This window comes from Elephantulus edwardii, unplaced genomic scaffold (assembly GCF_000299155.1).
Source record: "Elephantulus edwardii isolate Elephantulus edwardi_28Jun2011 unplaced genomic scaffold, EleEdw1.0 scaffold00005, whole genome shotgun sequence".
In the NCBI taxonomy this organism is placed as follows: Eukaryota; Metazoa; Chordata; class Mammalia; order Macroscelidea; family Macroscelididae; genus Elephantulus; species Elephantulus edwardii.
In genome coordinates this window covers 26,532,125-26,543,936 of record NW_006399755.1, presented here as the reverse complement: position 1 = coordinate 26,543,936, position 11,812 = coordinate 26,532,125, and the positions used below count along the sequence as shown (strand labels likewise).

Genomic DNA, 11,812 nt, shown 5'->3' with positions numbered 1-11,812 from the left:
CTTCTGAAACCAGCCTGGACTTCTGGTAGTTCTCTGTTGATGTGCTGTTCCAGTCGTTTTTGGATAATCTTCAGTAAAATCTTGCTTGCATGTGAAAACAGTGAAATTGTTCTGTAGTTTCCGCATTCGGTTGGGTTGCCTTTCTTTGGGATAGGAACAAATATCGATCTCTATATCATTCATATACATTTTCTTTTATACCATCAGTTATAATAGCTATAATCACACTTCCCCCCTGTAAATCTCATTTTGATCAATCATTTCAACCTACCCTTTCCTGCTTACAGGACTTCATCTCTGGGCTCTTCTAACCTTATATGGTTGGTTCTACAGAGAGATGAGCACCTCCCTGGTGTTGGTCATCCTCTGGGCCTGTCCATTGTTTAGCTGAAAGTTGAGCCATAAGGATAACGTTTGTTCCATATTCAGAGGGTTCATAAGGGCTAACGTCTGAGGAGTCCACCAGTCACTTAGATCAGTAAAACTGGCCTTTTTCTAGGGGGACTGGGATATATTTTAAAAGATTATATTAAGTGTATGTTTTAAGTAAGTATATCAAAGTAAAACATAGATACAGAAGAATGGTCAGTTATCAGTGTACAGCTTAATGATGTCTCTGAATAGTGAGTACTTCTTTGGAACCAACACTCATACCACAATATTCCCACAGCATTGCAAAAGCCTCCTTCATGTTCCACAGGAGGCAACCACTAGCCTGACTTCTAACAGGATGACAGCCTTTTTATGAACCTGATGTAAATGGAATTTTTAATGATGTTTGTTATTATTGAGTTGGTACTGACTGACTGTTGAGCCTCCAGTGGATTTCAGAAGCTACAAATTGCGTGGGAGGATATTGCCCATCTTTGTCCTGAGGAGTAGCTGGTATGTTTGAACTGTATGGCTTTGACTTAGCTGCATGAATCTTTAACCACTGGAAATCTCTTTCCTTTATTAAGCGGAAATGAATTTAACAAATGAAAAGACTTTAGTTCAGTGAAGTACTTCTGCTTAAAATAACTTTTTGAATGGAGCTCTGGTGGCCTAGTGGTAAAAAAATAACTTTTTGTATCCCCCTCTCAATTTTAACAATCATTTTGTTGTACAGTAAGCATACTTAAAACATACTTTAAACATGCTTAAAGAGGACTTTGAAGTACAGAAAAGAGGCAGGTGCTGGGGTCGGGAATATTTTTGCCTTCACTTCCTTGAACTTGACAGTTGAGCAGCCTGATTTATAACTCGCCTTGGTTTGTATTCAAATTAAGAATTCAGATCTGGGAATCCTTGGGTCCTTCAGAGCACTGGGCTAACTGAAGGGACAACTCCACGAGCCGACTGCCCACCCTTTTCTAACCCTGTTACTGAGAGTAAATCATGCTTAAGTGTCTAACCTGGCATGAGGAAATCTCATCCATGTCCATGTTACCCAATAACTAGGAGAACTCTTAGGTCACCAAAATGAGAGTTAGATGTGTTGTTGTTAGATTCAGTTGAGTTAGCTATGACTTCAAGCAATCCCACATACAACATAGCATAACTGGCCTGATCCTGTACCATCCTCACAATCTCTCTTGTGTTTAAGTCTATTGTTGTGGTCACTGTGTCAATCCATGTCTTCCTATTTTTGGCTGATGGACACTCTACTTTTCCAAACATGATATCCTTCTCCTGGAATTCCAAATGCTAGGTACAACGTTTGGAATTGACTATCAAATGACAAATAAAACTTCCCCATACTCTGTTTTCTTTTCAGTTTCTCATAGCAATAAACCCAAACTATAGACCTGATTCTAATTCAGAAAGTAGTACTAAAACAATAAAATCATTGGGGCTTATAATTACCTCTGACTTTGGTGATATATGTAAGGTTATGCCTGCACATCATACCTTGTTCTTATTGCTGGTTGCTGTTGAACTGACTATGACTCATAGAAACCCTATGAACAAAAGATCTGAACCCTATTCTGTTCTGTGCCATTCTTAAAATCCCTGACATACAAGAGCCCATTGCGGCAGTCACTGTGTCAGTCCACCTGATTGAGGGGCTTCTTCTCCTTTGCTCACCCTTCACCCTTCCCAGCATCATGTCCCTCTCCAAGGAATAGCCCCTCCTCACAACATGCCCAAAGTATATGAGGCAAAACCTGACCATTACTGCCTCCAAAGAGCACTTTGACTGCACCCTCTCCAAGACATATCTGACATCATATATAAGACATCATATAAGATATCATACTTTACTTAAAATGATGGTTTTGATGACCTGGTAAGAAGCTGCAACCCAGAGGCTGGCAATTCAAAAATCAACCAGCTGCACTGACGGAGAAAGATGGGCATTCTCCTTGTCTGTGATCAGTGCCTCTGAAAATCCACTGGAGGACCAGCTATGAGTTGTTTCTGACTCAATGATACAGCAAAGAACAATGGAGAGTAAAAAGCCCAAATCCTCATTTTTCCATTAAGAATTTCTCTTGAGCTACTATCCCCCGAAAAATACTTCCCATCCTCTCCTCAGGAGAAAGAAGAGACAATTAGCCTCCGTAAAGATTATGGCCTTGAGATACCCTACAGGACAGTTTTCTATCCTGTTGGTCTGGAATCAACTGGACACCAACAGGTTTGGTTTATCCTGGATAAAATGGTGATGTGAATAAATTTGCCTAATGTTGTCGTTGTTATGTGTTATTGAGTCACCTATGACTCATAGGAATCCTTTGTATGGTAGCTCTGAATTCTGCCCTATTCTGAACCAATTTCATCATCTCTGAGAGACTTAATCTCATTTCTCCAGTCACTGAGTCAGTCCATCTCATCCTGGGTCTTCCTCTCCTGTGCTGTCCTTCCACCCTTCCAAACAGGATGTCCTTCTCCAAAGACAGGTCTCTCCTGGCTGCATGCCCAAAGTAGGTGAGACAGCTTAAAAATCCTTGTCTCCAGGGAGCAGCTTCGTTTTACCCTTTCCAGGACAGGCCTGTTCATTTTCTCTTAGCACTTCATGGTATGAGCAATACTCTTCTCCAGCACCACAACTCAAAGGCATCAATTCTTCTTCTGTCATCCTTAGACACTGGCCAGCTCTCAAATGCATAACAAGTAATTGTGAAGACCATGGCCCATATCAGAGTCACCTTAGTCACCAGACTGACAGCACTCTGACCCCAGACTTTCCCAATGCAATTCATCTTTTGATTTCCTGACTGTTGGTACCAAGTGTGTTAATTGTGGAACAAAGCAAACTGAGGCTCTTAACAATCTGAGCTGAAGCTATAAACTTTTTTTTATCTATCATGAAGCTTTCAGTTGGCCCAGTAGTGAGAATGTTGAACATCAATCTATACTGAAGACTAAAATCAGTCTCTCTTTCTCTCTAGCTGTACAAGTTCCTACAGACTAGGCAACCAGAGCTTCCTAGGAATTCCTGGTTTTTTCAGTTCAAGCTCTAATACTTCTGAAACATACTCCAAAATGCGCCATTCTCATAATCTCTGATATTCTTGAGCCCGTTGTCACAGTAACTGTGTCAGTTCAGTTTGCTAAGGGTCTTCCTCTCTTTCTCTGACCCTCCTCTCTCACCTTTCCCTACACAATGCTTTTCTAAGAACTGGACCTTCTGACAATATGTCCAGAGTATGTAGATGGCATTTTACCATCCTTGCCTCTAGGGAGCACTCTGATAGCACTTCGTCCAAAAGAGACTTGTTTGTTTTTTGACAGTTCGTGGGATATTTCCTATTTTTTCCAGCACCACAGTTCAAAGGCATTGACTCTCTGTCATTCTTAGTCATTGTTCAACTTCCTGATGTATAAGGCAAAGTTCAGGTTTGTTTTTCTAGGATCACCATGAGTTGTAGTCAACTCAGTAGCACTTAACAATAACAACAGTACTTAAGGTTTTTTACCTATGACAATTACCCCCCCCCCCATTTTTGAGCCTTGTCTTTTTAAATGATACCAGTTAGACTTTTGAGGCCTGTGAGAGCTGGGCCTGTCCAAGTCTTAGGGTTTCAACAGGTGATTACTATCCACTGACCCAGTTCTGAGCATGGTGGAAACTCTATCCAAACTTGGAGATCTTGTGGTGTGTGCACATGAGCCTGAACTTTTAACCTTGTCCCAGACCTGGCTGAGTGCTTATGTTATGAATTGTTATTTTGGTTCTATTGGTCTGATCCCTTAAAGTTATTTCCTTCTTTCTTCTCTGAAAGGAGGGGGTGGGGAAGTGTTTTGGTTTTGGTGATAGATTTTTACAGGTCACTGATGGGGTCATGGGAGGGTACATAGAATAGGAAGGCTTATAGAACCGTCTCTACTTACATCTAAGCTTTTATTTCTTTTTTTTTTTTTTAATTTCCTCTGCTCTTTTAAAAGTAGCCCTGGTGGTGCAGTGGTTAAATACTTGGCTTCTAGTTGTGACCCAAAAGGTTGACATTTCTAACTCAGCAGCTGCACGGAGGAAGAAAGATGTGACTGTCTGCTTTGAGACAGACTCCAGCCTGAGGAAACCCTAGGGGACAGTTAGTTCTTGCTTGTCTAATGGGTCATTAAGAGTCAGAATTAGTGGATATTTTTGTCTTATTTTTTTATATCTTAGGTTTTGTTTTATTGTGTTTTCTTTTTAAATATTCTTTTCGTCATTCATATTTTTAGGTGTAGACAATACAGAATAAAGAAATGTTCCTTGAACCATATAATATCTATATAAAATATTAGTGATCATTATTAATAACTAGTCCTGGTGATGCCATGATTAAGGACTCAGTGGCTAACCAAAATGCTGGTCGTTTGAACTGATCTAGAAGATGATCTGTTCCTGTAAGCAATTTTACTTTGTCAGAAAGTGTCTGTATGAATTAGCATTGATGTAACCATCACAAACAAAATTAATTGTTTTTATAATAAATGAGTGATCTAGGCACTAGCACACAACCCTGTGAAAACAGTTTTTTCATACATTTTTAAATTTTTTTTTCTTTTTGCTAAAAAGGAACCGATATTTGTTGTAAAAGTTGTTGTTATGTGCTCTTGAGTCAGAACCAAGCTATAGCTTACCCTTCAGTGGATTTTCAGAGGCTGTAAATGACACAGGAAGAGAATGCCCTTCTTTTTCCTGCATAGCAGGTGGTGGATTTGAACCAAGAATCTTTGGATTGGTAATACAGCTTCTTACCCACTGGCCACCAGAAGTCCCTTTCCTTTTATTAGTGTAGCTGAATTTAACATAGGAAATCATTCGATTCACCAGGATTTGAAGCCACTATATGAATTATATGAGCTACTTCATATACCTACAGAAAATTGAACATTGAATAAAGAAGACTGAAAAGAATTGATGCCTTTGAATTGTGGTGTTGATGAAGACCCATGACCTAACAAAAGAACAAACAAATCTGTCTTAGAGGAAATATCCCTTAGAGGCAAGGATGGCGATCAGCATTTTATGTTGGTGTATTTGATTTTTTGGGGTATATTTGACTAGAATGTATTATATCTAAAAAACAACAAAGTGGCATATCCCTAAGAAGCATCAGAAAGAATACCAGATCTGGAGTTACAGTCCCTGGGTTCAAATCACAGCCTTTCCAGGTAACTTCGGGTAAGCTACTCAGTCTCTCAGAGTCTGCACTCAAAGGAAATGTATATAAAGATTAAATAACATATACATATCAGAGATGTCCTCCAATAGATCATCAATACATATGTGTGTCTTTATCTATATAATGGTGATTATAATGAACAAGGATGACAGAAGATGAATGAATTGATGTCTTTGGGTTGTGGTGTTGGAGAGTACTGAATGTACCATGGACACAGATATGTCTTGGAAAAAGTGCATCCAGAGTGCTCCTTAAAGGCAAAGATGGCAAAGCCTCGTCTTTCATACTTGGGGCATGCAGCTAGGTGAGGCTATTCCTTGGAAAAGGAAATCATAGTGGGATGATAGAGGCCAGCAAAAAGAGAGGAAAACCTTCAACTGGATGGATTGACATGGTGACTTCAGCAATGGATTCTAGTGTGTCACAGATGATGAGGATGGCACAGGTTAGAGCAGAGTTCAGGTCGGCCAGTCATAGGCTCGCTATGAGCCACACCTGACAACATCTCACAACAACAAGGACAGTTTAAAAACGATATATGATTGGGTGTTATGGTTATGACAAGAGTCCAGTATGAAGGTTGCATCTTTTCAAGGAGAGGAATGAACTGGAGTGGGGGTGGGGGTCAGGGAGAAAAGTACAATAATGATTGAATGGAAATCCAAAACCTGTGTAAATGTTCATTAAAATTAAAAAAAATAAAAAGCAAACATATAATTAATGTCCATGGAAGCAGCAGTTAAACACACTAGCAACTGTGAACATAGTACAAAGCTGAGCAGTGCTAGGTTCTGACATAGGGCTGCTGTGAGACAGAACCTATTTGACGGCACCTAGCAACCAAAAGAGAGGGAGTCTTGGTGGCTTAGCGGGTTAGTACGTATTGAACTACTGACAGAAAGTTCGGTGTTTCTAATTTACCACCTATTTCAGGTAAGCAAGATGGCATGATAGGCTTCCCTAAAGATTTAGTCTTGAAAGCCCCAAGGGGCAGTTCTGCTCTTTCCTATATGGTGTCTGTGAGTTAGAATCAAGTGAATGGCAGTGGATGTTGCCAGAGTTTGCAAGATTTAAATAAACAGATGGAACAAACTTATAACAATGTTTAACCATAGTGTGTATTCAATAAATATTTGTCATCACCATTGTTGTTATCTTACTTTGTAGGAATTTATAGTAAAACTTTCTATCAGCAAAGCCATTTTTTTTAGGAAAGAAAAGGATAATGAATTTCTACTTGAATGTGTGAGTGGCATGTTTGAGGATGATGGGAAGCACTGTGATCATCTGTAATTATAATTTTTTCCGGACTATAATTCCACCTCAGGTCTTCCCAAGTTTGCCCCAGAACCTTGATCTTCTTTCATTAGAGTCTACAGCCCTCGTGAACTTGGCACTGTCTTCCTGACCATAACTGTGCAGGTGTGTTTCTGCCTGGGAACCTATCCCAGATGCTGACAAAGCCTTGGCAATAGGCTAGAAAGGAGAAAAGGAAATTTTGGTTGACATCTCTAGGTATGGCTCCCTACTCATCTGGTGAGTCCAAGTGGCAGCTTTAAACTTTAGAATAAATGATGAAGCCCTGGCTTTTTTTTTTCCTTTTTCTTTTCTTTAAGTTAAACTTTCAGATTCATAGCTTGAATTTTCATAGCTTGGCCATCTCTCAATAATGGTAAAGTTTTGGGAAGTCCTAAGTTTCAGAGACATTTTAAATACAGGTACTATTTGGAGGAGTGGGGCCTGCAGATGCCTATGGAAGACTATGTGTATTTATGTGCTCAAGTTGGGACTTATGTCTTGGCAGGGTTGTCCTATTTCCTGGCATGTGAGTATTGGATCTACTCTTAAGGTCACACGTATTTGGCAGGTCCTCCTATATTTCTTCCCTGAGGGGGCACTTGGGTAGCTAAACTGATAGATTATATTGGGTAGGTACTGACTGGACAGGGACATGAGAGAATATGGAAAGAATCCTTTCTAAAGAGCTTTATTACATTAGATTTTAGCGTCTGTAAACAATTACCGCATTCAGGGAGTGCAGGGTTTAAATGAGAAACACAACTTTGTCAGATTATACCAGTCGGATAAAATGGCATAGGCTCCGGAAATCTATAATTAAATGTATTTTTGAAAATGAAAAATAGAGTGTAACATCTGGTTTATTTCACTCCAGAAGTGCCTGGGTATTGCTTATATAAGCGTGATTGACTTTGGCTGATCTTTGGAGTTTGCTGTGTTATAATGAAATTTTTCCCCCCTTTTTGGTTCTGTTTTTCTTGTAAACAAATTATGCACACTCATAAAGAAAATGGCTATCTTATTTAGAAAATAGCTAATTTGTGTTCCTTCTATTTTCTTCACAGCGGATATTCAACTCCTTTGTGTACACTGAGAAAATTTCCAATGGAGAAAGTGAAGTGCAGCAGGTGAGAGGCTTCTGAGTTCCAATATGTATTTTGGTGGTGGCTCTATTCTGCCTTTCAGGTGATAGCAGATCTTATCTCTTCTGATAAAGTGCTTGGGCTTTGAAATCAGCATACCTCTCTAATACAGTGTCAGTTTCCCTAATTACTGTAAGACTCAAGGTGTAGGATTTAGACTCCTGCACGTCATTTTATCCATCTTAAACAAGGGTAACATAATATCTGCCTCAGAGTGTTGGGAATTTTAAGCCAAGTTGTGTAAAATGAAGTGAGCGTATAATGAAATCGTCTCTGTGGAAGGTCCTGACGTAGAAGCTGCTCAGAGAACATTGGTGTCTTTTGTTCTTTTCTTTCTTTGTTACTTCCTTCCCCAATATCTTCCAGTGCTCTGTGAGGCCTAAAAGTTTGGAAGCCAGATTCTGTTTACTCCCTTTACCACTGACTTCCAACGGGCTGCCTCCTGAATTGAAACATAGTGTTGGTGAACTTGGTCATAAATAAGTGCCCGACTTGAAAAGAAGGTAGTGAAGAGAATTCTTTGTTTTCATTTCAGCTAATCTACCAAATTCATTACAGTTTATGACCATCAGCTGGTAATTTGAAGCCCAGTATGAAACGTATGTTTAAAACAACAACAACAAAATCACAACACCAAAAACATGCTGAAGTTGAAAACCAGATGTTGTAGAAGAGTGTTTCCACAGAACAAAAAAGATATCTGTGGTCAAACATACCCCACTTTAACCGCTTTGAGATGCTGCCTGTTTTCATTTGTGGAGAACAGCTTGACTTGATCTGAACTTCACAAGTGCTTTACAAGAAGAAAAAAACTTTAAAAGCATTATTTGTAGGGGAATTACTAATTTATTATAAATCATGACATTTTAATAATGAAGCTCAGCATTTCCTGTTTAGAGAAATTGACTTATCTTTCTTGAATCAACAGTTTAAATTTAGAAGACCTAAGGAGTTACATATGTAATGTGTTTTTTCAGTTTTAGATTAAAATCCAAAACCAGCTGAAAAAACGGAACACAGCCACCAAACCCCCTCCTAATTACTCAAGATTATAGTGAATCTGATGTGGTGTGTCTTATCTTTATAATTATTGTCTGTCATGAGTGGAATTGTTATCACCCCAAGAATAAGTGCCAATGTGGCCAGAAGCTGCATCCCAGTGGTTTGACAGTTATGCAGTGATGTGAACTAACAGTCATGTAATGATATAATCATCCTACATGAGGTGATATATGATCAGCTGCTTTGTTGTCAGGGGATTAGAAGTGGGATGCAGATCGGATCTTCAATAAGAGCTTCCCTGGAGTATGGTTTGCATCACATTTTATCATATGAGAGCTCAAAGGAAGCAGAAGCTAACAGAGAAGGGGAGACCTTATTACCTCCAAGAAACAAGAACCAGGAGTGAATATATACTTTTGAGATAGGATCCCTGCTATACCCAGGGAAAACTTGATACCAAGATATATAGACACCTTCAAGAAAGGCTAGACTCACGAATGTTGGAAGAATACAAGGCCCTTCCCCTAGAGGCAACACAGAGAAAATTAGACACTCTGCATTTGGACCTTTAGCCTCCAAACCTTTATTGTTGTTCGGTGCTGTTAGGTTTGGGTACAACTCATAGCGACCTTATAAACAATAGACCTGCGTCTAATGTTTACCCTGTGCCCTCATCATCATCTCTGGTACACTTGAGCCCATTGTGGCAGCCATCCCTAAGAGGGTCTTCCTCTCTTTGGCTGACCCTCCACCCTTCCAAGCATGTTATCCTTTTCCAAGTAATAGCCTCTCCTAAGCAACATGTCCAAAGTATGAGGGAGTAAGTTTTGCCATCCTTGCCTCCAAGGAGCACTCTAGCTGTACCTAGTCCAAGATATACCCATTTGCTGTTTTGGTGTTCCATGGAACATTCAATCCTGTTCTCCAACATAGCAACTCAAAGGCATCAATTCTATCATCCTTATACATTGTCCAGCTCTCAGATGCATAGCAAGTTGAAAAGACTGTGATCTGTTGTTTGGTTTGTTTTTTTAATTTATTATTAATTTAAATGAAAATTTACAGAGACTTTGGGTTTCCATTCATTCATTGTTGCACTTTTCTCCCCTTTACCTCTTGGTAAAGTAAAATTCTTTCATTGTTTTACAAACCCTCCCCCAGGGCAACTCCACCATGCAGCCTCTGCTGTGGACAAAAGACTGATCTGAATCAGGTACACCTGAGTCTTCAAATTGACAGCACTGCTTTTTAGTATAAATTTCTGTCCTTTAACCCATCCAATTGTGACATTTCTGTTATAGCAGCACTAGGTAACTAGGACAATTTTATTTTAATTCCAGCAAACGGAAAGCATTTTAGAGTCACGAAATTTAAAATTAATTTTCTTGGAGAGACATGGTTGAGGCCACTTTTTGAGAGACCAAAAGCCATTTGATAACATTTTAAAGAAGCTGATCCAGGGATATCAGTTTTCCTTTTTTCCCCTGTAGTAAAAAATACAAGTTCTTTCTACACTGTTTTCAAATGTGAAAGTTGTTTTGTTTTGTTGCGTTAGTACCATGATTTTAGTTATCTGGCTATGAACATATTTTAAGAACTTTAGAAAATGATTTTTAATTTATTTAATCTGTTTTGTTATTAAAGAGGGTGAAGAGGGATTTTACATGTTTATGGAACTTTTATTTTTCTTTTCTTTTCTATGAAACACTTATTAATACTCCTTGTCCTTTTTTTAGCTGGGTCATTTAAGAATTGTAAGTCTACATGTATGGGCACTCTCCTCTCAGGCAATTAAAAACTTCAAAAACCTGCTGGAGAGTCAGCTATGAGCTGGTTCAGACTTGATAGCAATAAGTATTTGACATATATTAACACTATCAAATAAAACTTCTTTTGTTGATGGAGTTGTTCTTTAACTTGAAGGAGCCCTGATTGCAATGGTAACCAAAAGATCACTCCATAATCTTCTTCCACAAAGATTGATAGCCTCTTTATGTAGAAATCTTCGGGATTGAAGGTCACCATTAGTCAGAAATGTCTTGCTCTCAGTTTTGGGGTAGTACATATTCTTTAAGAACACTGCCCAGTATTATTTCCTGAGTTGTTGGGGATGTTCTGTATCTGAGTAGCCCAATTACATGGACACTAGCCACACATGGCTACTAAAATACTTGAAATGTGGTTAAGAGTTACTGAGTAATGAAAACAATAATTTTGGTTTTATTTTGTGTTAATTAAAATGGTTATGCATAGTTGTTGTCAGGAGCTATTGAGTTGAGTTTGATTCATAGTGGCCCTATGAACTTCAAGAACCTTGTCATTCCATCCTCTTCCTTTCTGACATACTCAAGCCCATTGTTTTGGTCACTGTATCAATCCACCTGGTTGTGGGTCTTCTCTCTTTTGCTGACCCTCCATCTTTCCATGCATCCTGTTCCTCTTTAAAGAATAGCCCCTTCCTAACTCCAGGCCCAAAGTAGGTAAGACAAAGCTTTGCCATCTTTGCCTATAAGAAGCACTCTGGTGGTACCTTCTTCAAAACATACCTGTTTGTTCTTTTGGCAGTCGATGAACATGTTCAGATCTCTTCTCGAACACCACAGCTCAAAGGCATAAATTCTTCTTTCATCCTTATTCATTGTCCACATCTCGGACTCATAGCGAATTATGGAAAAGACAATGACCTGAATCAGGTTCATTCTAAACCGACATCATTACTTTTCAGTACTTTCCCATTGAACCAACTTTCCTGGTATACTGACCGCTGGTACC

At 39.1% G+C, this 11,812-nt stretch overlaps 1 protein-coding gene across 1 annotated transcript in view; it reads left to right on the top strand.

Annotated features, from left to right (window-relative positions):
- The window catches only part of CACHD1 (cache domain containing 1), a 358,380-nt gene that overhangs the window by 127,143 nt on the left and 219,425 nt on the right, over nucleotides 1-11,812 (top strand). Inside the window, exon 2 of the mRNA XM_006879767.1 lies at nucleotides 7,961-8,023. Within this exon, the coding sequence (XP_006879829.1) occupies nucleotides 7,961-8,023 (63 nt within the window). The remainder of the gene's footprint in view (nucleotides 1-7,960; nucleotides 8,024-11,812) is intronic.